Source organism: Rhinoderma darwinii, chromosome 1 (assembly GCF_050947455.1).
Source record: "Rhinoderma darwinii isolate aRhiDar2 chromosome 1, aRhiDar2.hap1, whole genome shotgun sequence".
NCBI lineage: Eukaryota > Metazoa > Chordata > Amphibia > Anura > Rhinodermatidae > Rhinoderma > Rhinoderma darwinii.
The window spans coordinates 377,981,147-378,008,443 of NC_134687.1; the positions used below are offsets into that span (position 1 = coordinate 377,981,147).

At 38.8% G+C, this 27,297-nt stretch overlaps 1 protein-coding gene across 1 annotated transcript in view; it reads left to right on the forward strand.

Annotated features, from left to right (window-relative positions):
- Window positions 1-27,297, forward strand: part of RORB (RAR related orphan receptor B) — a 168,320-nt gene that overhangs the window by 107,249 nt on the left and 33,774 nt on the right. Inside the window, exons 2-3 of the mRNA XM_075828171.1 lie at window positions 14,941-15,026; window positions 26,103-26,244. Coding sequence (XP_075684286.1) covers window positions 14,941-15,026; window positions 26,103-26,244 — 228 coding nt within the window. The remainder of the gene's footprint in view (window positions 1-14,940; window positions 15,027-26,102; window positions 26,245-27,297) is intronic.

Genomic DNA, 27,297 nt, shown 5'->3' on the forward strand with positions numbered 1-27,297 from the left:
GCTATAGAGTACATATTTTAGGGCCACATCCACCTTTTCCATGATGGAACATGAACCTGTGCAGGATGGGACGTAAGGGAAGGGGTGCAAATAAGCACTGGACCGCCTTTCTGGGAAGCAGCAACAGAAATGAACTAATTTAACATTTTTGCCATAGCGTACCGTCTTCTTTGTCTACATCCTTTGTCTACATCCTTGATTCTTGCTCTAGATTTTGATTGGTTTCCCGATGAACACCATTGTTTTTACAATTTTTATAGCTGACCCCCACTGTGCTTTTAGTTTTGCACTTTTTTAATATTCCACAATCACAATCTCTGAAGTGAATTAACTGTGTGATGTAAAGGGTTTTCTGACAAGAATACAAAAAGTTTCTATTTATCAAAAGTTTATACATCTATTGGTTCAAAATAGTCATTGTAATTCAAGCATTTTATGGTGTAAGATTGGTAATAAGCCTAGGACTTGAGAGTAGTTCACTATCAAGTCTCCTAGAAGTGAAAGGGTTACCCATCATGCTTAAATACCTTATTTATTGTGGCATTTCACTTTTGTTAAAAACCTCACATGTTGAAGTATGCATCCCACCAAATCCATCTTCTGCATTTTTCTTTGGTGAGAGTGCTCTGTTCTTAAAATATATATGAAGCCGGTACAGTTCTCTTCACTTCAGTTTCACTATCTAGATCCTGTTAACAGCAGGCGCAATAAATTATTAAGGGGCTACTCTGATGCTATATTTCAATTTTTTTCTTAATTTTTCCTATGAAAAAAATCATTGCATTAGTCAGAGGAGAACAGCGATAGTGTGCGATGATGAAATTGTAAAAATGAACGGTCACATACCCAACACCCATGATTTCCTGCATTATGTGGATGATTCATGTTTCTGCCGTGTGCTTGAGGATTTACAGTAGGTAGTCAGGAAATTATAACTAATGGTGGAGAGAAATTATTGTATTGAGGTGAAGAGATGGAGCATTTAAAGTGGCTGCATTGAATTACCAAGGGTCAGAGCCACTTCTGCTCCCCAAGGCAGCGTATATTTAGCATATTATGAATGAAATGAGCTACTACTGAAAATTCAAGTTATTTAACCCGGTAATTTACGGGGTGATCAGTCACAATATTGTAGAGGGCAATTGGAGAATTTATGCTTAAAGACTATATACAACTTTAAAAACTATTTTTTTAATAAAAATGTCTATCTGTGTGATTGGTGCAACTTTGTATATACATTTTATTAAAAATTATTATTACTTTTTGAGATACAGCTGCTTTGTATCCTGTATACAGAGCAGCTGTATACAGCGCTGAAACCGGTATCCATCAGGTCAGCGGCACTGACCGGTTCAGTAACAGCGGGAGAGACACGCAGAATCGAGCGGTTACCGATCACATTTAAGTTCATAACTTAGATGTGATAGATTACAGGTGGATCCTGTGTGTCAGGGACATGTAGGAACTGCTGTCACTGAACCTGTCAGTCCTGCTGACCTGAGAGATTCAGGTGTTAGCGAACGATACAGCTGCTCTATATACAGGATACAAAGCAGCTGTATCTCAAAAATTAAAAAGATTTTTTAAATAAAATGTATTTCCAAAGTTACATCAATCACACCGAGATAAATTTTTATTAAAAACATTTTTTTCAAAGGTGTACAAAGCCTTTAAACTTCTGTGATGTTGGGAAATGTTATCACTTTTAGTAGGTTTCTCAATATTAAGTTTGTATTTGGGTATGTTCATTTAGGTTCAGTGAAGATTTCTGCTGTACCTTAGTTTCCTGTAGTATTTAAGGTTTATAGTGTACCTGTTGTCGAAATGTAAAACAGTTGTTGTGCCTGCAAACATATATCTTCATCCTGTAATTGGTGTCAATCGGTAGTGCTATATCTTGTCTAATACAGAATACAGTAACTCTCCGGAGCGCATCAGAAGTCATGTGTTAGCCCCCTGTACTTGAGTCACAGGTCCAAATAACTGTATCAAGAATGTTATATGGGGTTTCCCAGCTCTTACATATACGGCTGATGTACTTCTTACAAATACCAGGCAGTAATGTATTTTTATAGTGTTCATATTGCTCAGACACTGTGCACAAAAAAGTAAAATGTACAGTAACCCACCAATAACTACAGAGCAGGCAATGAAAATTAAGTCTCGCTACTTGTAGATTGTCATCAACATCTTCTTAGTAACATTTCCTCCATGCTTGAGGTTCTTGCCTGTAATATGTCAATAATTTTATAAATTAGAATCCGGTATGTTGAATACGCACATCAGTGTATTTCTTTAAATGTGTGACATAAATAAAAACTAGCTCAGATGTGAAGATGTTCTCTTCCTATTAAACGACCCTTCTGAGCCATCAAGATGGCAGATCTTGATTTTGTACTATACAGAAGCTTCATCTTTTTTATTTTTTATTTAAACACTTACTGGGTTACTTCATTATTTAACAATGTTTCTTATGTAGAAGTAGTAAAAATAATAGCAATGATAGACTGAAAATCTGGGGCCTACTAAAATAATTCTAAGGCAGATTTTACACCATGTTCAACGTGTGTTTGCTTGGGTTCCGTCTAGATACTTCGGTTTCCTCCTACACTCCAAATGCATACTGATACTGTAGGTTAATTGACTTCCTATGAAATTGGATTTATTATGTCTAATATAAGGAAATTAGATTGTGAATAAGGACACGGACTGACATGAATGGCAAAAATCTACGTACAGCGCTGAAGAATATGTTGGCGCTATATAAACAACAAGAAATAAATTCAAAATATGAAATAAATCATGTTGCGCAGTATTATTTGAAATAGTCTGTTTGCTATGAATTATTCAGCCTTATGTCTAAACAGTTTAAATTACATTGACTGCCATAAACAAAAAAGTATTCCGCATAGTATATGTTTTCTTTATCTACAATTGCATTAAAAAGACAGTCAACTGTGTTGTCTAATTCAGTTGGGGCTGCAGGACAATGAAATATCCTGGTCAAACCTATGCCAAAAAGATAACCTTTTGCCATACATTTGACCATTAAAGTCTATGGGCATGCCAGCATATACCTCGGTAGATTTACCCGGTGTATGCACCGATCTTGAACAACATGGTGTGAATCGAGTCACCCTAATACTTCACTAAGAACCAATCATATTTGTAGGGTATCAAACATTTTAAAGATAGCATGGTTGGTGGTTACCCAATAAATGGCTGATTTATCTTTCATTGTCTGTAATAAGCGAATACTATAGCAAAATAACCATAGCTATATTAAGTCTTTATGTTCAATCATAACATACAAAGATCAGCCATTACATTAAAACGACCTGGCTAATATTGTGTAGGTCCCCCTCATGCCGCCAAAAGAGCTCTGAACTGTCTCGCAAGGACTCCACAAGACCTCTGAAGGTGTTCTGTGGTATCTGGCACCAAGACGTTAGCAGTAGATAAAGGTTTCCCAGCAGAACATTGCCCAGAGCGTCACACTCCCTCCACAGGCTTGACTTCTTCCCATAGTGCATCCAGGTGCCGTTTCTTCCCCATGTAAACGATGTACACGCACCTGGCCGGCCACATGATGTAAAAGAAAAAGGGATTCATCCGACCAGGCCACTTCACCAGTCAGTGGTTTTACGGCTGATCGGTGTGTGTGTGTGTGTGTGTGTGTGTGTGTGTATATATATATATATATATATATATATATATATATCTCATATGATATCACAGATATTTGCCTTTAATACATATATCCTTATTTTATCATGACAATTTCATCTTAATGACTATAAATGAATGTCAGTGGTATTAGTAATAGACCTTTTTAATCATCATTGCTAAGTGGAGAGCAAATGGAAGGAGTAATTCAGAAACCTTTCCTGGAGAAATAATCCAGTGTGATTTCTCTTTACCTCCGCTGTCACTCATCCTTACGTAATGGAATGGAATAGTCTATGCCTTTAACATCCCTTTCCTTTAATCTCATTAATGAAGTCTAATAGACTCCTGGAGACATAGCATTGTGTGGACTGGATGGTTTAGGGAATGCATTTCCCTCTCAGTCTTTCACCAACACAAAATGTGTGAGAACTATCTCAGGCTGAAATCTGATGTTATTGGTGAGTGCAAATGTTGTAGTAACACAACACAGTTTGTCTTAATGCTATTTGTATTACATACCTGATGGATATAAAACATATTGAGGTCTATATATAAACATATAATAAGGCTATATAGTATATAGTGTGATTAGTGTTTGGCAAGCAGTCATTTTGTTTGTTTTTGCTTATTTACCTTAATGTAGTATGTGTAAATATCAGTAAATGAATGTATCATATAGACAAGTAAAACATCAAACACATACAAAGTATCTATTCATATTAGATACTCTGATCTAGTTAGGTCACCTTATAGTGTGATTATAGAAGTAAGAGGGATTACTACTGATCTGAAGTGTATAGATGTTCAGCTTAGACTAATCAATAAGTTTATAGTAAAAAATCTATTTGGAGCATTTGTTTAGAAATGTCAAATGTTTCTCACTAGTTCCTATCAGGTGATCATGTAGACTCAGTCGATTCCGTCAGAGCAGGTAGAAAAGTCAAACTGAATCCTATTAATTCTTTTCCATCGCACTCTGCAAACGTCACACAACAAAATTAATGAATGGCATCTGCGTCCCTTTGTGAGCACTTGTTTAATAGGGTAAATCTTCTAAGAACATAGTAGACTTTATTGTAATATTATAAATATTAAGCTAGGATGTATTCAATTATGCTATTATTGGACATAAGCTCCAGGATCTACTAGACATGATCTAATTTACCATGAATCTGTATTTTTATAAGACCAAAACGAAAATTTTATAAATCAGAAGCTAAAGTATATAAGGAAAATATAATGTTTTCTAGACAATACCAAAAGCAATGGGTTGGTTTGTTTATCTCCACTACATATGTAAGGTTATTATAAGTAAATGCGCTAACACTTTCAAGGATTTGATTTTGTCTGCAACTAGTGCCATTACATTAGACAATGTCATCCACTATAAGAGGCATATTTAAAAAAAAAAATATATTATAAAATGGATTTTATTTATATTTTTGCTTTATTATACTGATATATTGTGGTGTATTGTATATTTAATTTTTTTTTATTTTATTGTTTTAAGCTCCTATCAATGCCAAAATGAATTATCAGACTTAAATAATGTCATTGTGAGGTTAGTGGTGACATTAGAGGACTTGTCATCTCTCCTGTCATGTCTGTGTTAGTAAATACTTGTATTCAGTATAATAGAACAATGCATCTTTTCTTATAACTCTGTATTGTGCCGTTCCTCAGTTTTTTCTCCTAGAAATTTATTAATAAATTTATAATTGGGTTTTAAAAAGTTGGGGGGGGGGGGGGTGTCCTTACACAGTCTGAGAGTGTCCAATCAGTGCTGAAAGAATGAGATTGTGTAAGGACCCACCCCTTTGACAAGGAAAACGGTAATACATAGTTCTTAGTTTATTTATACATTTTCAGGAGGAATAACAGGGGAACGCCACAGTGCAGAGCTCTAAGAAAATATGTTCCAGTATTGTTTACATGGGGAATACAAGTATATACTAAAATAGACAAGTCACGAGAGCTCTCTTTAAGGGAGGAAATTAATGTGTTATGAGCATTCTAGTGCATGCTTAAGAAAAATAAAAAACTAAGAGACCGAGTCCATAGGACAGTGTTTTAGTACCTTCGAAGTGCCCTGGAAATCTTGTGTAAAATAAACTGTGGTGCTTACCCATGGTATTCAATCAGATTACAGATCTACTTTTTTAAGCCATGTTGGAAAATGGAAGAAGCAGCCAGATTGTGTGCAACTCAGATTTTTCTTTGTACAATATTTTGTAGCTCCCCAGAAGCGCAGGCAAAAATATGAAATACAGTGTTTGTCAATTGTTAGTATAGTCAGGCAGTGTCTGTAAATGGGAATGAGTGTCTGTGATAATATATGTTATATATAACAGCTGTCAACACATTCACACTCCTTTTGTATTTTACAATCATAATTTCTACCATATTTCCTACTGACATAAAACACTAATGGGACCTAATTGTACTTAATGGATTTAGTCATTTATACAAAGAAGCACAAAATCTCTTGTCCAGATGTAACATTTTTAAATGTCAGGATGTGAATAGTTAAATTCAGCTCTGATATTATTTGTGAAGTAATAACTCTGACAGCTAATAGCTGCTAGTGCAATGACATCTGTTACTATGGCAAGATGACTTCCTTCCCTTCGGACTACTGCTCTCTCTATTGTACATGGCGTAAACAATGCCGAGACCTTCCTCCTAGACTCCGAATACTAGATGTCAGCAGAGTCTGGTGCAGGGAAGTGGATAGGGTCAGTCGCAGGTAGACTCATGTGACATGTATTACAAATATGTATTACTGTCCACTCTCTGCAACACAATGTAGTAGGAAGATGGGCATCTAATTTATGCCCGTTGCACATGAGTTGTACAGAGGAGTGTATGACGCTGACCAATCAGTAACCAGCTTCTTTCACTACACAATCACACTGTAACAATGGGCTGGAACAATGAGAAGTGTATGAGGCTGATTGGTCACTGATTGGTCAGCCTCATACACTTCTCTGTACAACACCCAGTTGGTAAAAAGTAAAAACACGCCCAGTTGTCTATTAAAAAACTCATTAGCATAAATCTAAACTAGCTCATAACTTGCTCAAAAATTATAGTTTTTCAAAATATAAACCACTGCTGTTATCTACATTACAGCGCCGATCAGATTATGTAGGAGATAGGGCACTTATAATCTGGTGACAGACTCTTTAAGTCATGTGCTGTCAATAGAGTTTCTTCCTCCCTCACCGTGGCGGTCACAGCTACAATGCAAGGGAAAATCATTGAGACATACAAAACTTGTATCTTTAAGCACTGAGATCACTCAATACATTCTATGTAACCAGTTATCAAATACACAATTTAGGAATGATTTTTCTGTCGGAAAGCAGAGCCATCCAGTAATGGAAACTAGAGCTAAAAAGGGACAACCGCTATAGTTACACATTTTAATTATCCATTGCCATAGCTATAGGATGGCAAGAGGGACCTTGAAGACCCTGAAACCTAGGGGACTGCAGACATCATTGAAGCTGGACCACATCACAGGCCACCGTTGCTCAAGCTGCAGACTACTTCAATAATTGAAAGCTGGCCCATGAGTGCAAGAGGAGTGAGTTGATGTGACTGTCAGTGAGGATTTGTTGGGCTGGGAGGAGGGGGGTCAAAGCTGAACTTTTGCACCAGGCCCATGAGCCAAAAGTTACACCTCTGGTGACATCCATGTCCAATTCTCCCAAATAACAATTTAGGGATTGAAATTTAAAGAGGTACACCCAGAATCAACATTTACCACTGATCCACAGGATAGGTGATAAGTGTCTGATCACTAGGAACGTGGTCCCAGGCCCCTGATCCTCATCACTACATGATCGCAGTGGGGAACACATTGAATAAAGCAGTGGGCAAGCTGTTTCTGTCAGTTCTATAGACATTGAGTGGAGCGGCAAGGCGCATGCCCAACCGTCACTCCATTTAAGCTCCTTCTTACTGGGGGGGTGGTGCAGTGAGGAGGAATGGGGGGCTCAGAACCCCCCATTCTAGGGATTGGTGGGGTGCCAGCGGTCAGACACTTATCATCTATACTTTGGATAGGTGATAAATGTCGATTCTGGGAATACCGCCTTAACTTTGGTGTGTTGTCAAATACTAACACTAGAAGTTGTATTTATGGGAGGTTGTTTAGACTTATTAGTCAGACTAAAAGTGTATTAATACAGGGTTACTGATTACAACCCTGTATTAATTTGTTTGCACACTCGTCAAAAATGACAAATCAGCTCGCACATTGTCATTAATTATTAGACTCCTCTGTTTAGAAATGTTTGTGTATTTCATAATCCTGCGATTGTTGGATCCCATTGTGCCGGATTAATGGATTCTAACGTATTATATTTGACATCTTGCACAGTAAAAAGGAATTTTAGCATATGATATAATGTTATAAAAAAATATATCGTTTTGAGTGTTTGCCATGCACAGTGTCATATGCCAGCCCTTAGGTTGCGATCCGGTCTATGCATAGGTAGCTATGTGAACATGAAACAACCACTGTGGTGCTCGAGATCTCTGCTTGCGGAACGAATGTATATTAGAACGTTAACATGCTGAATCAAATGACAGCTATTTCTTGATCCCAGAGAATCCTTTCACTGTCACAATAATAGGAAGTCACGTTTGAGCACACACTGCTGCAAATACGTCACTCACTTATCGGTGTGAGCACGTCTGGTTTCTTTTTGTCCAGGTGTATTGAAAGAGCTCAGTCATCATTGCTCAAACAGCAGCAGCTTATATAAACAGTAGGTAATGCTGCTGGAGATTACATGCAGAATGCTGGATCTGATGAGCTCAAATATAAGATAGGCTGTGCACTATAATATTTGGGATTAGAATCCTAATCTCTTTAGGGAAAGTTTGCAGTATCAGCAGAACAGACCTACAGCTCTATTCAGAAAACTCTGCTCAAGTCATTTCTTTATAACCCTAAAACATGTTTTATTACGTATTTCACCTTAAATCTTAATAGGAAGACGTGATATTAAACTTGACAAAAGACAGATTATTCATAAGTGTAGATGCTGATTGTGGGATTTTTCGAGAATATTTGCTTATTTGACTAATGATGCTATTCGGATAGTTGCTAGATGTTTTACTAAACCCTACATATATTTCATAATGGCTGACTACCATTTTCCATTGCTAAACATGAAGAGATTCTCTTGCCTTGCATTATAAAGTTAACCGTGCTGTAGTCATATTGACCAATTTTTTTTAAAATAAATTTCCTTCAGGGAGCATTGTAAGGATTATGCTTAGTCAGGCGTGATGTGTTCTTCCCTCTGCTACCTGTCTCCCTTGAGTGGTGGATTGCTCTTTATTCTGCTCTTGGCATGAAAGATTAACATGCAATGGAGGCCCCCTGTACAATCTGACCATTTCCCTCCTGGCAGTACATGTGGGCTAGTTCACTCCGTGGCTATTTCCTGCCTAGTGATAGAGACTAAGTATGATCAGAAAGAATTCGAAGAAACACTACCGTTTTCTCATGGGTAAAATAGCAAAATGTTCATTGCTCATTTACTGTAGCAGCACAGTATTTAACACGATTCCTTTCATATAAAGCCCACATTTGTCAACTATAGAAAAAAAAATGACTGGATAGAATTCTCTAGATAAATAAAGATGGACATTGACATGAAATAACTATCTCCTACAATTCCACCTTAAACATGCTTGTTTCGGACAGTCATATAATTTCTATAGTGATAGCAGGATAAAATTGGTAAAGCAAAATTTTTTTACATCAGAAAACAAACAGCACTAAACATCTATATGTGTACACAGCAGTATAACATTCTCTACTATGATACTAAAAAAAAAATTGAACTTGAATTATTTTTATGATCAAGTCCAAAGACGTGTTTGGTTTATTGATCACAAACATGTTAATAAAAAATAAAAAAAAAATATATATATATATATATAGCATAAGCTGAATTAAAGGGGTTGTCTCATGAAGACATCCCTGTACATATGTCCTATTAAGTGCTCCCTTCTACAAGCCAGAACAGAGAAACGCTCCTCTTCTAGCAGATGTGACCTATCCATTCATTACATGGACAGCCATTCACTTGAATGGCTGCAATGTAATGCTACATTTCCCCTGTAGCGGGTGATTCCTGGGGCTTAGAGAAGCTGGACCTACAGCAATCAGCTGATCGCCACTCCACCTTTTATTCACAAAAGGGTTGTCTTCATGTGACAGCCCCTGCAAGATAACATAGCTTGGTAAGATCTGACACTTTTTATACACTGGAAAATGGTAAGCATAGAAGCTTTACGTCAAACATGCATGACATATTTTTGGCCATATGAAATGATCAGTCTTTTAATTTCACATAAGGAGATTTCCACGTGATGAAATGATCCTTTTATTTACTATTGGAAAAAGAAATTGGATACAACGAGAAGGAGAAAATGTCTCATTATCCATGATAGATCTACCAAATACTGTGATTAAGTTTTACTTCCACGCACATCACAGCAAAATGTGAAATTTAGCTAAAAGGGTAAAATTGAGAATTGGATGTGAGGAGCTCAAATCAGCCTGTGTCTTTGCAACCACCTTCACTTTTCTTCTTACCTTCCAAGAGTTCTTTGTGTCCTCTTGCATTGCGAGATCACTGGGTATCTCCTTCCAAGTGGCACTGATTGAGGTTTGACTGTGTAAATGGCTTGGCAGGGCAGGGGCAGATAGAGACTACACAGGGTCCCTATGCAGAACAGTGTATGGTCCCCTATCTTTCCAAATGCTATTTGGTGAGAGGGTGCTATTAATAATAGAGCACCTTCTTTTCTACAGAAAATACCTCATCGGCCTGCCTGTCCACTAGTAAGTTTGCGCCATGGATGGAAAACATTAGCTTAGTCCTTTCCATGTAATCTAATGGACAGCAGGGAACCCTATTATTATTATTATTTTTAAAGTAGCAATGTACCCTTTGCCTGCTTGGCCGATGTGTAGCTGTACAGGTAGCACATTAAGTATGTCTGCCCTTGAAGCAAAAAAAGAATGATACTGTAGTATTAGCTCCACACAGCTGCCTGATCAGTTGAGCTTGCAATCATCCGCCTGTGATATCTGAGCTGAAACTTTCATAGCGGTGTAGCTTTCATCGTTGAGTTGGTCAAGTACATATCCCTGATGAGTTCTGTATAGCCAGGTAATTTTGTAGTGTTTCTAAAGGAATCTTCTGGCAAACTTCTTTCGGATGTACATCATAGAAAATCTGCCTCTGTACTTTCGGAATGCAATCTCCAGGTCTTCGAGTGCAATCTCTAGGACAATAGTTACTGACTTCCTCTTGTCCCAGTATTTAAAAAAAAAAAAAAAAGGACACTAACCTGTGACTTATATAACCAGGGGACTTATATGAAAATTGGTAAGGACCGACATTTTATAACAAAGACCTGAAACACATCCTTTTAAATGCAATGTTGCCCAACCACGTTTATTCTTGTCTTTCAATTCACACAATGATGTTAACTCCCAAGCCCTTAGTACAGTGTTTGCAAAAAATTAGAACTCTGAACTTGACACTAAAGTTCGGTCTTCTGGTTGAAGCACAGATGAACATCTTTATACTAATATTTTCCCTTAAAGAGGCTCTGTCACCACATTATAAGTGTCTCTGTCTCCTACATAATCTGATCGGCGCTGTAATGTAGATAACAACAGTGTTTTTTTCTTTTGAAAAACGATCATTTTTGAGCAAGTTATGAGCTAGTTTAGATTTATGCTAATTGGTTTCTTAATAGACAACTGGGCGTGTTTTTACTTTTTACCAACTGGGCGTTGTAAAGAGAAGTGCATGACGCTGACCAATCAGTGACCAATCAGCATCATACACTTCTCATTGTTCCAGCCCAGCTTCTTTCACTGCACTGATTGGTCAGCGTCATACACTCCTCTGTGCAACGCCCACTTGGTAAAAAGTAAAAACACGCCCAGTTGTCTATTAAGAAACCAATTAGCATAAATCTAAAACTGTGCATAACTTGCTCAAAAATGATCGTTTTTCAAAATAAAAACCACTGCTGTTATCTACATTACAGTGCCGATCATATTATGTAGGAGATAGGGTACTTATAATCTGGTGACAGAGCCTCTTTAAATTATTATGGGACAATCTGGATTTCAACTTTTAATTATTCATACCCAAGTTTTACTATCAGTGGTGGTTGTTAATTGTTAGGCCACCTCACTGAAGAAAACAGCCGTTAGCCCACCATAGCGAGGATGGTCCAATCTGAATAAACTGTGTTTCACAATTTTTATTTATTTTTTAATCAGTGAAATGTTTTTGTGTCCCTTCTTTATCTTGTTCTTTTTTAAAGGGAACCTGTCACGTTGAATACGCTGTCTGATCTGCAGGCATTATGTTATAGAGCAGAAGAAGCTAAGTAGATTGATAAATAGTTGCGTGTGAAAATATAAAGGATAATCTGTAATTTATCGATTTAAATCTCTTCTAACTCTGGGTTTAAGAGTCCAGTGGGTGGTCCTACTTAGTGACTGCCAACTTTCTGTATTCACACAGTGAGCATGGATTTATATAAATAAATTACAGGTTATGTTGAATCTTTTAACACAAAATTATAAATCAATCTGCTCAGCTCCTCCTTCTCTATAATAGACTACCTGAAGAAAGGACAGCATGTTCAATGTGACAGGCTCCTTTTAAACTGGTTGTCCTATCTTGAAGGATAACCCCTGTACATAAGCCCTATTAGGTCATATGAAAAAGTCTTAGAAGGAGGTCCCATACTTGGGACCCCCTTTATAAGCCATAGCTGCAAACAAGCTGCTCCGGTAGATATGTACTCAATAGCCCCCATGTAATACTACAGTTCCCCTGCAGTGGCCGCTGTAGGGGAAATGAGCGGCCACCTGCATCTTTCCTAGTCAGGATCAGCTGACTACCAGGAATCTCAGGAGCCAGACTGACTGCAATAAATTGAACCACCACGGGAGTTCTCAACTCCTTAAACAAAATCCATTTTAGAGCAGACAATATTTAGTGGCAAGTGGTGCAATACATTGATATACTGCATTACTTTTCTGTCATACACAAATTTATACAATAACACCTTTATGTTTGCATGTAAGCAAAAAGTATTTATGTATTGGTCCTCTATAAAGGGAAAAAAACTGACTTGATTGAAGAAAATCTAATCCAACCTTTTCCCCTTTGATAACTCCACCTAAAAATTGTGCAACCCAAACAATTGTTCTAATTGTGGACAACTGTGATAGTCATTGGGGATGAAGCTTTGGTTGGGTGTAAAAACATTCTTAAGTGAATTGATGACAATGTGGTTTAGAAAAAGTGAAAACTCTTGCAATCCTACACGATTAGACATTCATTGTGAAGGAAATGTTAGAGACTGTGACACTCATTAACACTGCAAAGGAAACTTGGTACAGAGAGTGTTAGTTACAGTAATTTAAGATGTTTCGAGGAAAGCAATAGCTTCTTTTCACCTTGTGTATACAATTAATAACAGGAGTTTTCAGTTACACATCCCTTCAATTGTCCTTCTTTGACACAAAGGATAAATGGCTCTCAGGCAAGAACACAATCACTATGTTCAAGTATCCTTGTACGGGTGCAATTCAGAAGCAAAATATAGAAAGCCGTTGCAAGGCAAAGTTGTATAATACTTCATTACGTTCCTCATATTCAATAATCCCTCTTGATTATAAACAACACACTGGATAAATACACTGAAGTTGAATTGGACATTGATTGTATTAGATTTAACACTCTTTGTTTAAAGTCTTTGTTATTTCAATTACTATTATTATAACAAACAAGTAAATGATAATGTAAACAATTTAATGATATAAACATCAACCCGAAAAGCAAAGTATTAACATAAAAACTACAAAACAAGTTGCATTAAAATGTTTATTCTAACTGCAGAGGGATTAGAGAAATGTTTGTGCTGGGTCTTAGAGCATGCAAATATTGGATATTGCTATTAAATTATGTATTTGAATAGAAGCTTAAATCGAAGATCTATTTTTCTACTTATGCATTTTGAATGCTATATTTTGCTTCTTTTTAATCATCTAAATCTGATGCTTTAGGCCTCATTTACACGAGCGTGTGCGTTTTGCGCGCGCAAAAAACGCTGCGTTTTGCGCGCGCAAAAGGCACTTGGCAGCTCCGTGTGTCATCCGTGTATGATGCGCGGCTGCGTGATTTTCGCGCAGCCGCCATCATATTGATGAGGCTAGTCGACGCCCGTCACTGTCCAAGGTGCTGAAAGAGTTAACTGATCGGCAGTAACTATTTCAGCACCCTCGACAGTGAATGCCGAACACAATATACACCAACCTGTGAATAAAAAAAGACTTTCATACTTACCAAGAACTTCCTGCTTCCCCCAGTCCGGGCTCCCGGCCGTTGCCTTGGTGACGCGTCCCTCTCTTGTCATCCGGCCCCACCTCCCAGGATGACGCCGCAGTCCATGAGACCGCTGCAACCTGTGATTGGCTGCAGCCTGTGCTTGGCCTGTGATTGGCTGCAGCCTGTGCTTGGCCTGTGATTGGCTGCAGCTGTCACTTTGACTGAACTGTCATCCCGGGAGGTCGGACCGGAGTTATCGGTAAGTCAGAACGTCTTTTTTTTTTTACAGGTTCATGGATTTTCGGAGCGGAAGTCACTGTCCATGGTGCTGAACCAGTTTAACGCTTTCAGCACCGTGGACAGTGACTGTCTCCTGACGTCGCGTACCCGAACATTTTTTACCGGTTTCGGTCAAAACGAGTTTGGCCGAACCCGGTGAAGTTCGGGGCGCTCATCTCGAATTTGACACTCCGTTTGGATGTTTGTAAACAGAAAAGCACGTGGTGCTTTTCTGTTTACATTCAGGAGTTTGACAGCTCTTGCGCGAATCACGCAGTTCGCACGGAAGTGCTTCCGTGCGGCATGCGTGGTTTTCACGCACCCATTGACTTCAATGGGTGCGTGAGTGCGCGAAAAACGCACGATTATAGAACATGTCGTGAGTTTTTTTCTGCGCACACGCAATGAGCGCAATTCACGCATCGTCTAAACAGCCCCATTGACTAATATAGGTGCGTACGACATGCATGCAAAGCACGCGCGTCGCACGCGCGTATAATACGTTCGTGTAAATGAGGCCTTAGTCATTGACCAAGGATAGAAGAGGCTAAATAAAATTGTGCCCTGTCAGCTGAGCTGTCTCTTCTCTATTTTTCAGCACAAATTGAAGTGATACCATGCAAAATTTGTGGAGATAAATCTTCAGGAATCCACTATGGTGTCATCACTTGTGAAGGTTGCAAGGTAAGAGTAAGACAAAATGTCAAGTTAGAGTGCTGCATATATTAAGTTTTATCTATATATGTCTCATATATATTTTCCATACATTAATGGCATGCAGTCCTATACAAAAAAACACAAACATACATATATATATATTTGTAGAATATATATATGTATGCATATATATCTACATACATATATATATTCTACAAATATATGCTACATACAATTATCGGCTATGATTTAGCTACAATCGATTTTTCCACTTAATTAATGATATGATTACAGATTTTTATTCTATGTGTATAGATACATACACCAGTATATACCAATCAAAAGGTTGTGTGAAAATGTTAGTAACATTAAAAAACTAGAAATGTCTAAACACACATTTTTCTGCACGTTTCACTTATGTTTTGATAAATCAATACTACAAGGCTAGATAAGAAACTTTGCAATAAATCTTATTACAGAAATGTTTCTTTGTCCACCTAACAGATGCCTCTTCTCCCCTCCCCGCATCATACACTGTTCATTACTTTTGTATAATGTCCTCCATGCTGCTGTCTCTGTGTGAGATAGGGGAGAAGGATATCCTTTTCTCTCTGGGTGCTGTGTATGGGAGACATCATAGCAGTTAGTCTCCTCAACTACTTTTTCCGCTGCAAATGTTGGTGCAGATTTGGGGCAATTACGCAACGAATCTGCACCAACATTTGCATATTTGACAGGTAATTCAGACGTTGCAGAAAACACAGCGGACTTGCCACAGATTTCAGTTCTTGCATTGCAAAGGCTGAAATACGCAGTGAAATTCTGTTTCTTCTCCGCAACAGACAGTGCATGCTGCGGACTGAAAATTCCGCACTGCAGCCTATGGTCCACAGTGGAGTTTTCCGCAACGTCTGAACTAACTTTCCTAAAAATGTATAGAAACAAAAGTAAAAAACGGCCGCTGGAGAATTCCACTGCGGACTGTCCGCAGCGGAATTCCACAGCAATTCCGCCATGTGTGAATGTGCCTTTAGAGAAGGAGTCTGCAGAGGAGAAAATTGGTGACAAATACAGCTACAAGTGATATAATAGTTAGAAATAGTGTTATTCCTCAAGTACACACATACATGCCAACTTCTAAAAATTTGCCTGAAATGATAGTAATGCTTTCAAGAAGAACCTTAGAATCAAATAACATACAACATAACATCAAGTAACATACACTGAAGACAACCGTGTAGAATGTAAGATATGAATGGGCTTAAAACTTATAGATACAGGCTGTTTCTTTTTTTTTATTTATGATAGGTCTCATGATCAGGGGCGTAACTAGGAAAGACTGGGTCAGACATGTTGGTTTCTTGCTTTTCCAGCACCCTCCCCACCTATAACCCATCCTCTAAACAAACTCGTAATTCACAGTGCCCCAGTAGATAATAAATGATCCCTTAGTTCTCGACACATTAGAAGTGCTCCATCAGTAACCGTGCGCCCTTTGTGCCCCCACAGTAATAATGCCCCATGTAGATAGCACCACACACAGCCACCAGTAGAGTCACACACAGCCCCCCTGTAGATAGTGCCACAGTCCTCCCCCTTGTATATAGTGCCACATAGCCCCCTAGTAGATAGTGCCATATATCCCCCCTTAGTAGATAGTGCTACACAGCCCCCCCTCTGATATATAGTGCCACACAGCCCCCACTTGTATATAGTACCATAAAGCCCCCTTAGTAGATAGTGCCACACAGCACCCGCTTAGTAGATGGTGCCACACAGCCCCACTTGTATATAGTGCCACTTAGGCCCCCTTGCATAGTGCCACAAATCCCCCTTGAATATAGTGCACACAGCCTCCATTGTATATAGTGCCACAAGGGCCCCCTCCCTTGTATATAGTGCTCCACAGCCCCCTATAGAAAGCACCACACACAGTCCCCTGTAGATTGCGCCACACACAGCCCCCTGTAGATAGCACTACACACAGCCTCCTGTAGATAATGCCACACACAGTCCCCTGTAGATAGTTCCACGCAGCCATCCTCCCCTTGTAAATAGTGTCATACAGCCCCCCTTAGTATAGTGCTACACAACCTCTATTGTATATAGTGCCACACAGCCCCCCTTAGTATAATGCCACAGAGTCCCCCCTTGTATATAGTGCCACAGAGCTCCCTTGTATATAGTGCCACACGGCCCCCCTCCCTTGTTTATAGTGACCCACAGCCCCCTGTAGAAAGTGCCACACACAGACTCCTGTAGATTGTGCCACGCACAGCCCCCTGTAGATAGCGCCACACACAGCCCCCTGTAGATAATGCCAGACACAGTCCCCTGTAGATAATGCCATGCGGCCATCCTCCCCTTGTAAATAGTGTCATACAGCCCCGCTTAGTATAGTGCTACACAGCCCCCCCCTTATATATAGTGCCACACAGCCCCCTTGGTATAGTGCTACACAGCCCCCCCTTGTATATAGTGCCACAAAGCTCCCACCTTGTATATAGTGCCACACAGCCTCCCCTTGTATATAGTGCCACACAGCCCCCTTGGTATAGTGCTACACAGCCCCCCCTTGTATATAGTGCCACAAAGCTCCCACCTTGTATATAGTGCCACACAGCCTCCCCTTGTATATAGTGCCACACAGCCCCCCTTGTATATAGTGCTACACAGCAATCCCCGCCTCATATATGGTGATACATAGCAATCCCCCCTTGTATGTAGTGCCACTCAGCCCCCCTTAGTAGATAGTGCCACACAGCACTTCCTTAATAGATAGTGCCACACAGCCCCCCTCTTGTATATAGTGCCACACAGCCCCCCTTGTATGGTGCCACACAGCCCCCCTTGAATATAGTGCCACACAGCCCCCTCACTTGTATATAGTGCCCCACAGCCCCCTGTAGAAAGCGCCAAACACAGACCCCTGTAGATTGCGCCATACAGCCTCCTGTAGATAACGCCATACACAGCCCACTGTAGATTGTGCCACACAGCCATCCTCCCCTTGTAAATAGTGCTATACAGCCTCCCTTAGTATACTGCTAGACAGCCCTCCTTGTATATAGTGCCACACAGCCCCCTTAGTATAGTGCCCGACAGCCCCCCCTTGTATATAGTGCCACAGAGCTCCCCCCTTGTATATAGGGCCACATAGCCCCCCCTTGTATATAGTGTCACACAGCCCCCATGTATATAGTGCTACGCAGCAATCCCCTTTGTATATAGAGCCACACAGCCCCCCTTGTATATTGTGCTACACTTATATATAGTGATACACAGCAATCCCCCCGTGTACCGTATTTTGCCACATAACACCCCAAAAAAATATTGTACTTACCTTGCCCCGTTCCCGAGATGGATGGATCGCTGCACAGCCTCCGGGAGGGATGCTTGCGCAGATCAGAGTGAGGCAGTGACGTCATCACTCCATCCTGCGCAGGGAGTCTTCCCAGCGCCTTATAGGCTGCAGGCCTAACGTATTAATTTGTATCTGCGTCCTGAGGATGCAGATACAAGTGAATGTGGCTGTCACTAGAATGTAGAATGTGTCACCGGGCATGAGGGTGCCTGTGCCGCCTTGGGCCCCGTAGCAGCCGCGGGCCCTAAGAGGATGGGGGCCCTGGGCAATTGCCCAGTTTGTCATCCCCCCCTGATGTCGGCCTTGCCTGTAGTCTAGTAAATGGCAGAGCAGAGATACACCTCCCTTCCCTGCTATAGCGTTCAATAGTATCTGCTTCCTAAGGACGCAGACACTATTGAACGTGGCATCATATTACCGATCATTCCTCCACATACATTATGACCATTGGTCCTTGTAAATGAACCTTACAAGCGCCGATCAACGTGCTCTATCATCGATCGGTGCTTGTTTTACCGGCCAGGTATCGCTCAGTGAAAAGGAACTTAAGCCTAGCCATGCACATAAAATATCCGTTGTTTGAACAGTCTGAGAACTATCTCCCCTGACTCAACATAAATATGTCTGGTTAGATCATCAGAGCATGGATGTTCAGCGAGAGGGGCAGAAGTGACTGCCAGAAACCACTAACAGCATTTATTTCAGGGGAAAATAAAATATTGGGCATGCAAAAGTTCAACATGCTCAATAGTTTGTGGACAAACTGGCTTCCCCCATAACACATTTATGCCGTGTATATGGTCAGCAGAGAACAGGAGGGCATGTACAATATAACCTCTCTTTGCTTCTCCTCGCTTTCTTGGACAACCCTAGCCGTTTTGTTTGTTACAAAGAGAATCGCAGGCTATATATGTCAATGGTTTAATACATACCCAAAGCACATACGCATAGCAATGTGTATGTAAAGAATGTCTAGATACACTAGATAAGATCTGATTAGCATGGTTTGTGCTATGGCCACTATTCATGGTACTAAAACCTGGAGCGACCGTAGAATCAGATTCTGATACATTAAAATAGATTATCATGGCAAAATCACGGTCAGGGTAACAAATGTTCCTATCATATCAATTGTCATGAGTAAGCTGAAGATGAAACACTGTAAGGCTTCGTACATCTGCGTCAGGGTCCCGTTCCGGCGTTCCGCCTGAGCTTTCCGTCAGAACGGGACTCTGACTGAAACAAACGGAAACCAAGGGTTCTATAGTTTTGACAGAATCAATACCGTAGTCGACTGCGCTATTCATTCTGTCAAAACAACGGAACCCTTGCACAACTGAGACAAACTAAAACCATTGGCACCAGATCCGTCACCATTGAAATCAATGGTCATGCAAACCTATGGTTTCTGTTTGGTTCAATCAGGGTCCCGTTCTGAGGGGAAGATCCAACAGAACGTCAGAACGGGACCCTGACGCAGATGTGAACGAAGCAAGAAGTGATTGATAGTTTGCTGTCTTATGATCAGATGTAGAGAGGATTGGGATATTGTCTAATATTCTTTTTTTATTATTTCTCTAGTAAATCAGTAAAGTTATTGATCTGGATTGTGTATAAGAGATGATCAAAACACAATATAGTATACATGGTATAAAGTCATCTGTGCAATATTGTCAGTAATCAGATTATGCATTATGTTTTTAAATATATTGAATGCAGTAATTTTTTACTATTTTAGATAATATTAATTTTGGGCCTTTTCCAACACAACAAGGCCTTATAAATTCAGAAGGTAGTTACATGCTCACTTCCAGCACATATCCACACAACGAGGAAATTCATCTTTCTGGTATAGTGGTTGGAAACTTGCAATTAGTTACTTTCTGCCCCTAGTGGCCAACTATGCCCTAGTGTATAACACAGACACTGCCTAATAATTGCAAAGCTATTTAGTCCAATTTCCATACGACTGTTTTGGGCTCATTAGCCTTCAGCAGTGCAAGACATGGCAACAATGGCCCTATTGGCAGAAGCTTGGCATAGAAATATTACGTGGCTGGAGGTGAACCCATTACGGTTGCTGTTGTTTTATTATTATTATTATTATTATTATTATTATTAAACATACAGATGGGTATATGAGGCATCTATCATTTCCCTTTTATTTGCTACGACTTTTCATTAGCAGTTATTTGATCCTGCAAAATTTTGCTTGTGTTAATTAGCTCAATGTCAGGAATATCTTTTCTTCTAACCACATTGAACAAGAATAGGTGAAGAAGTAGGTCAGTCCAGCTGTTCTACCTATCAGGTTATGTAAACTTTGTATGCTTGTTATGTAGTTCCTGTAAAAATGAGAGCAAAATTAAGCCGAACCTGAGATTAGATTGCTCTTGAAGGTATCAAAGCAGCACTGCAGAGTTGTGCAAGATGTTTTTTATTTTATGTGTCAGTATTGTATAATTTGTATCAGCACTGCATAATAATATAAAGACATATTTTCGAAGACTGCTATATCTGCTGTTGGGTAATTTGACGGCATTTGTAGAGTAATATGCGCTATATATCCCAAGGGGTGCATACCTAGCGCAGGCTACTAAAAGTTTTAACCGGCACCATTCACTGCAATTTTCTGACCACCTTTCACAACAATAGATCAACATAAATGACAGTTTTTTTTATAATTTCAATTTGTTTCAGTTAGAGCTGATTCACGTAATTCACGTCCAATACAATTCAGACATTCAGTTTTTTTCATGCAGCGTGTGTCCGCTGCATGAAACTCACTGCATGTCCTATACTTGTGCATTTTTTGCACATCACGCACCCATTGAAGTCAATGGGTGCGTGAAAAAAATGGACAGCACACGGACGTCATCCGTGTGCTGTCCGTGTTTTTCACGCACCAGTTGCTAAAGAAATGATGAGCAAAAAATAATACACCTCCTTCACTTTTTTTTGTTGACGTAAAAACCGCGTAACATACGGATGACAAACACACGTTAAAAACCCAGACGCGCACCGTACACGGATGCCACACGGAACTGCAATGCAGGAAAAATGCTGCCTTTTTTCCGCGCGCAAAACGGACACGCTCGTGTGAATTAGGCCTTAAAGTAATGGTTGGTCTTTATCAATATGGCATTCAGAACACACTCCATTTTTTTTAATTCATATATTTCCGTTATCATGTTCCACAAGAAATTAACTTTGATGGGTTTTAAAAATATATGAAGTTTGTATAAATTTTATCCATTTCAGAAGTCATGTAGTTAAGCTATGCTTTTCATCTCTAAGTAGTATATTTGACCATATACAAACAACTTAAAGAGGTTTTCCCACCACAAATATACAGTATATGGCATATCAATAGGATACAACATAAATAATTTATGGATTGATGGGTGTCAAGCAGCTAAAGTCTCTACCCTTCTCTACACTGTGGGTTTAATGCTCCCTACTTGCATAGGATAGGTGGCCACACTGGTACAAGCATTGGTCATTAACAGACAAGTGAAGTCCATCTTCCTAGAACCATTTACTTATTGGAAAAAAAAAAGTAAAATTGCAATTGCGGCATAGAAGTATTCTGTATTCCTAGTTTTTTTATTTATTGCACTAGTGATGTGAACATTGCCTTGGAGATTAAGACAAATGTCTATAAGACATGGACGGAAATGGACGGGTGTGGTCGCTTGGCTGCGTCCATGCCAATTTTTTGGAAATGATGGTGCATAACTTGCCCTTTTAATAAATTCTTCTCTTTAGAATACAAACTATATCTGCAACTGGCAGCAGTTAGATTATGCAAAGAAGGATAATTCTAAAAAAGTGTATCTGTTTTCTGCATTTAGCAAAAATGCTGTGAATCCAGTTTAGAAAAATGGTTATTTTGCTAAAATTATAATGTAAAACTTGATTGTGTAAAGATAAAGCTCTTGTAAGGTGAAAGGCAGAAGGTTATATGATAACAGTGTGGGCAGCATTTTAGAAAATTGCCCTTTGGTGAGATTAACGTGCAGATAAGTACATGAAATATATTAAAACTTAACTAAAATTAAGGTCAACAGGAGAAATGTATGGCTAGTGTGGTAAAATAAAAGTATGACGATTATGTTGAATTCAACATAAAAGTTGATGTGTCTTTTATAAGGACACTAATAAATACTCTCACCGTTTGCTAAGCATTTGTATTGTACCCTGTAAACTGCCAATTTCTGTGTGGGGAGAAGCTGATTGTAGTGTTCTTCAATGGGATTACTTGCGAGGAAATGAAGGAAAGGGTCTGGTCCAAGGACAATATACTAGTTATTTACTAATAATGCATTGGTAATGTGTGACCTCTATGTCTGTCCCGCACTATATAAGGTAAACATTGTACAGGGTGAATGGTCATTTACTGGTCACATGATGAAGCTGGTACTAAAGTGTCCGATTTTTTTTCTTATACTAAATCTATGTAGTCATGACTGTTGTCACACATTTATCCTGATCTTTAGACTGTAGCTCAAGTATCAGAATCTAGCTAGAACTAGTGTGAATTGCTACATAAACCCCTTTAACGTTTTTATACTGGTTACATTCGACAACCACATATGTTAGTTTAGTAGTGGGAAGGTAATAGAAATGGCTGCCAGACACCTGTTGTGCCAAATATCTCGAAGTGAAGCAAAGCACCAAAAAGGTTTACACCCAATCTATCGGAATCTTTATTTGCACCAACAGTAGACATCTTGTGACTGTCGTGATATGTTTTCTACATTATTTCTAAGATAAACTTTCCAATGTATTAGTCGGCATTCACTTTTCACAAAATCTAGGACAGTTTTGTGTTCACTTGGTATAGGCTGATTGAGAACTCTTTTAACAGTCCCTTCCTCCGTGTGTTCTCTGTTTGCTCTTTTTGCATCACTACCTAATTGCCTAAATCATGTAATAATAGTGTAGTACAAAACATAGCCTTATTTACCCTTCACAAAGCTACGTGCTGTAGGCTGATCCAGCAGAGCCATGCTAGCATCACAATAAAAGTCAATGACACACTTTTCAGAAGTAAACTCCTTTTAATGACAGCAACATAAAGTATTAAAGCTAACAAGCAAAGCCATGTAATTGGAAGAGAGGGAAAACAAGTAGTACCACTTAAACTGATGGCGTATTAAGAAGCAATCTGTAAATGGCTTTAGAAGAAAAGAAGAAAAAGCTAGAGGAAATGTAAAAGTGTTAGAACAGTTATAAATGGGAGGATTCCTGATCACCGCGTGGACATACAAAGTACAATTATGGCATCTGAATGTTTTCCTACAGTTAAGAAACTTATTGTAGGTTAGATACACTTACTAGGAAACTGCTGTGATACATCACCGTTCCTCTACTAGTTTATTGGGTGAGCTACAAAGTTTTTTACTGTACTAGGTCATGGTTAATGAGCCCACTATTCTAAGTATAAGCCTAGATACAGTAGACAGAACAGACCTTAAAGCAGAAAACTATGTGGAGATATAAACTTTATGTAGAAGAAGTACATTAAAAAACTAACTTTTAGTTCCCGTTTTCTTTCATCCATGGCACACTGCCTCAACCATATGCAGTCAAGTCCTTGCATATGTAGTCCCTCTAAGACCGTGTTATTGTTACCAATGTTGTTCAACATGATCAATCTCACTCACTACAGTCAGCACCTACATCAAAACTAAGGGGCTGGAAATTCTATATTAGAGAGTAAAGTAGAAAAAAAACAATATTCTTCGTAATATTATTTATATACAACATCACCATATTATGGATGAAATGGAATTGTGCTTCATCTTTATTACAGAATTGAATGCACAATTGTAATTTAATACTCTATTGTATTAGGGTTCTCAGCCCTGTTTATCCTATTATCTTAACCCAATCTTCCATCCCAGAAATGCCAATTGTTCAATACCTTAAACTCTTTTTTTCTGCCCTCCACCCTCCTGTATTTTATCCAGTGACCTCGCTACGTAGTTTAAAGAAAGGATTGACTAAATAGTTTTAGCCTGCAACTATTTCTGTTTGCTCAAACCCCTTCTCTGACATGCTCTCTATCAGTTTTCATTTCATTTTCACTGACTTTTTTCCTAATTTCCAAGTCTCAACTCTTAATAAACTCATCTCCTCACCCACTGTATGTAGGAGTGCCGAGAGGCACTGTCCTTGCTCCCTCCGCTCTTCTCCATCTACACTTATGATTATTAAACACTCAACAGCCCAGTCATTAGTTCATTTGGCTTTTATTGTCATCTATATTGTTTACTGCTAAAGGGTAACATTTGACTATACTATCACATTTATTTAAACCTCATATCTCATATACTACATCAACGAAAAAAAACTTTTCTCATTTGTCCCTCCCTCATGCATGAGACTAACCAAAATGCCAGCCCATGCGTTTATCACACCACCATGTAGCATCTTCTGTTGTAAATATGTCTGATTTAACTGATGACAGTGTCTGTACAGCGCTGCAGAATATGTTGGTGCTATATAAGCAAGAGGAAATAAATATACCTTTCTATTATTGGACAGAACCCCTATTGTCATCATAATTGCTTGAATTCTTCATGGCATGGATTTAACAAAACATTCATTAGAGATTCTAATAAATGGTGACATGATAGATTTGTTGGCTACTTCGTCATGTTGCGAATGACAACACAGTCAATGACGTGGGGTGCAAACTGACGACAGATATATATATATATATATATATATATATAGCTCCCAATGTACTCATTTTTTTTTTACAGATATACAAATGTGTCCACCCTTACCTTTGCTTGAATGTGGTCAAGTTTCTCATGAAACCAATTCAATCCAAAATTTCGGCATGCTAGCAAAACCCGTGACAGGCTGCAATTCACATTACAGCCACTGGATGTCCACACAAAGACACATATAGCATAGACATATCATGACAGAGTATCGCAAAATCATGTTTTTTTCGAAGCTAGTCATCTCGCGCCGCACATCTCAGGAAATGTTGAGATAAAAGGAAAGGTAAGGAAGGACACATCTGTATTCAATTACATACTATGCATTGAGAAATGCTCTTCTACGTACATTTATTTTACACGTGATTATTTAGGTTACCATCACCTTCCTCCGGTCAAAACCAGGCCATTCTCATTATTATGCAATACTTAACCATTTGAATACATAGAAATGCTACATCTGTATGTATAGCTGTCAAATTACATAGGGAGACATTTACTAAGACCAGCAAAGCGGTACTATCATTACAAATTAAGTGTTGCATGTACTGTACACTCCACCATGGTATACGTTTCTGCAAAATTTCAGATCAACAGAAAGTAGCAGAAGACCTTCCTAAATGATTTGCTTTTAGTGGCTAGTGGAAAACCTTGCCCCTTTATACCGGCACAAGCAAAAAGTGTTGCTTGGATCAGTAAAAGTGTCAAGGGCTGGCATGAATATGGCATCCAGTTTTTATATGCCTCTTTAATAGAGTTTGATCACTTCAAAAGTTTTAGTCTGTACTTCATTAGATCTGCCTGCATTATATAGAGCTAAGTTTTAGGCTATATAACATCCTATTATAAGTCGTGTAAACCAAAAATGTTAGGCAGCAAATTATGTACAAATCAATAGCCTCAAAATTCTGTTTTTCTTTAATGCTGGGGCAATCTTTCACTACGGTGTTTCTAATTAACATGAATAACAAGCTCATACTTTATTATATCTTACTGTTTCAGGGATTCTTCAGAAGGAGTCAACAAAACAATGCCTCTTACTCTTGCCCAAGGCAGAGGAACTGTTTAATTGACAGAACAAATAGAAATCGCTGCCAACACTGTAGACTGCAAAAGTGTCTTGCCCTGGGAATGTCTAGAGATGGTAAGTCAACTACCTTTTTAAAATTGTAGGCTTTTGAAACTCTCATCTAATGCAGTGAAGATGCAAAAGGTGCACGGAAAGAGCAATATTTTTTGTATGAAGTACAGAATTGGAATTATGATGTTTCAGAAGGTCAAGCAACCTCCCTGTGCAGGTTGGTTTAGAAAAAAGTAGCTGAGAATTTGAAAGTCTTAAGTCTTACTGTTAGCTAGGTTCAAGCAAATCATTTTCAATAGGTAAAAAGTTTTAAATACCCCCAAAAAAATTTTAAGCGATATTGGCCAGTTAGTTAAAAAAAAAAAGGACGTTTGAATTGGCATAAAGAGGGCTACTGTATGCTCAGAACTCACAATAAATTTTGAATTACAGTCAACTATGAAGTATTAAAATTAAAATTTCACTTGCTCTAGCATGAGAGGATGGGGAAGCAAAATGGATGTACTTAGAACACATATAGAGGATAGGCTTTTTTTTTTTTTATCCAACCCTTGGATTATAACATAGCAGAATCAAGAGGAGAAATCCTGGAAAGTATTGTTCATAAAGGTTTTTTGTTTTTTTTACGTTGCAATCCACTTTACATAAGACTCCACATTTAAGGGCCCTTTAATTTTGGAAAAATTAAGGGTGAACAAAGAAAATAGTTTTTGTAGAAAAGGAGAGATTTAACTAAGAATTTAAGATGTAGAGGGGTAATATTATTACAGTAAGAGAGAATGAATGATGTTGGTCTCAATAGGCTGTGGGAGGGGAAATCATGTGGTTAGTAAAAAGTTTGTCATCAAGGTACAAAAAAGCATAATAATAGTTCAGAGGGTATAAACACCAAATTTAGGGGAGGGAAGAAATAGGGTAAAAAAAGATTGTGTAGGAGTTAAAAAAAATAAATATTATAAAGCGGGGTGTGAGGGACTAGGGAGGAGAGGAAGGCAGAGTACATAGGGATTGAAAAGGAAATAAAAAGGTTTTAATGCAACCTGTTGGATCTCTGGAGGAATCTATGAAAAGTAATAAACTATAAAATAACATTCATTTGAATTTCGACAAGGGGCA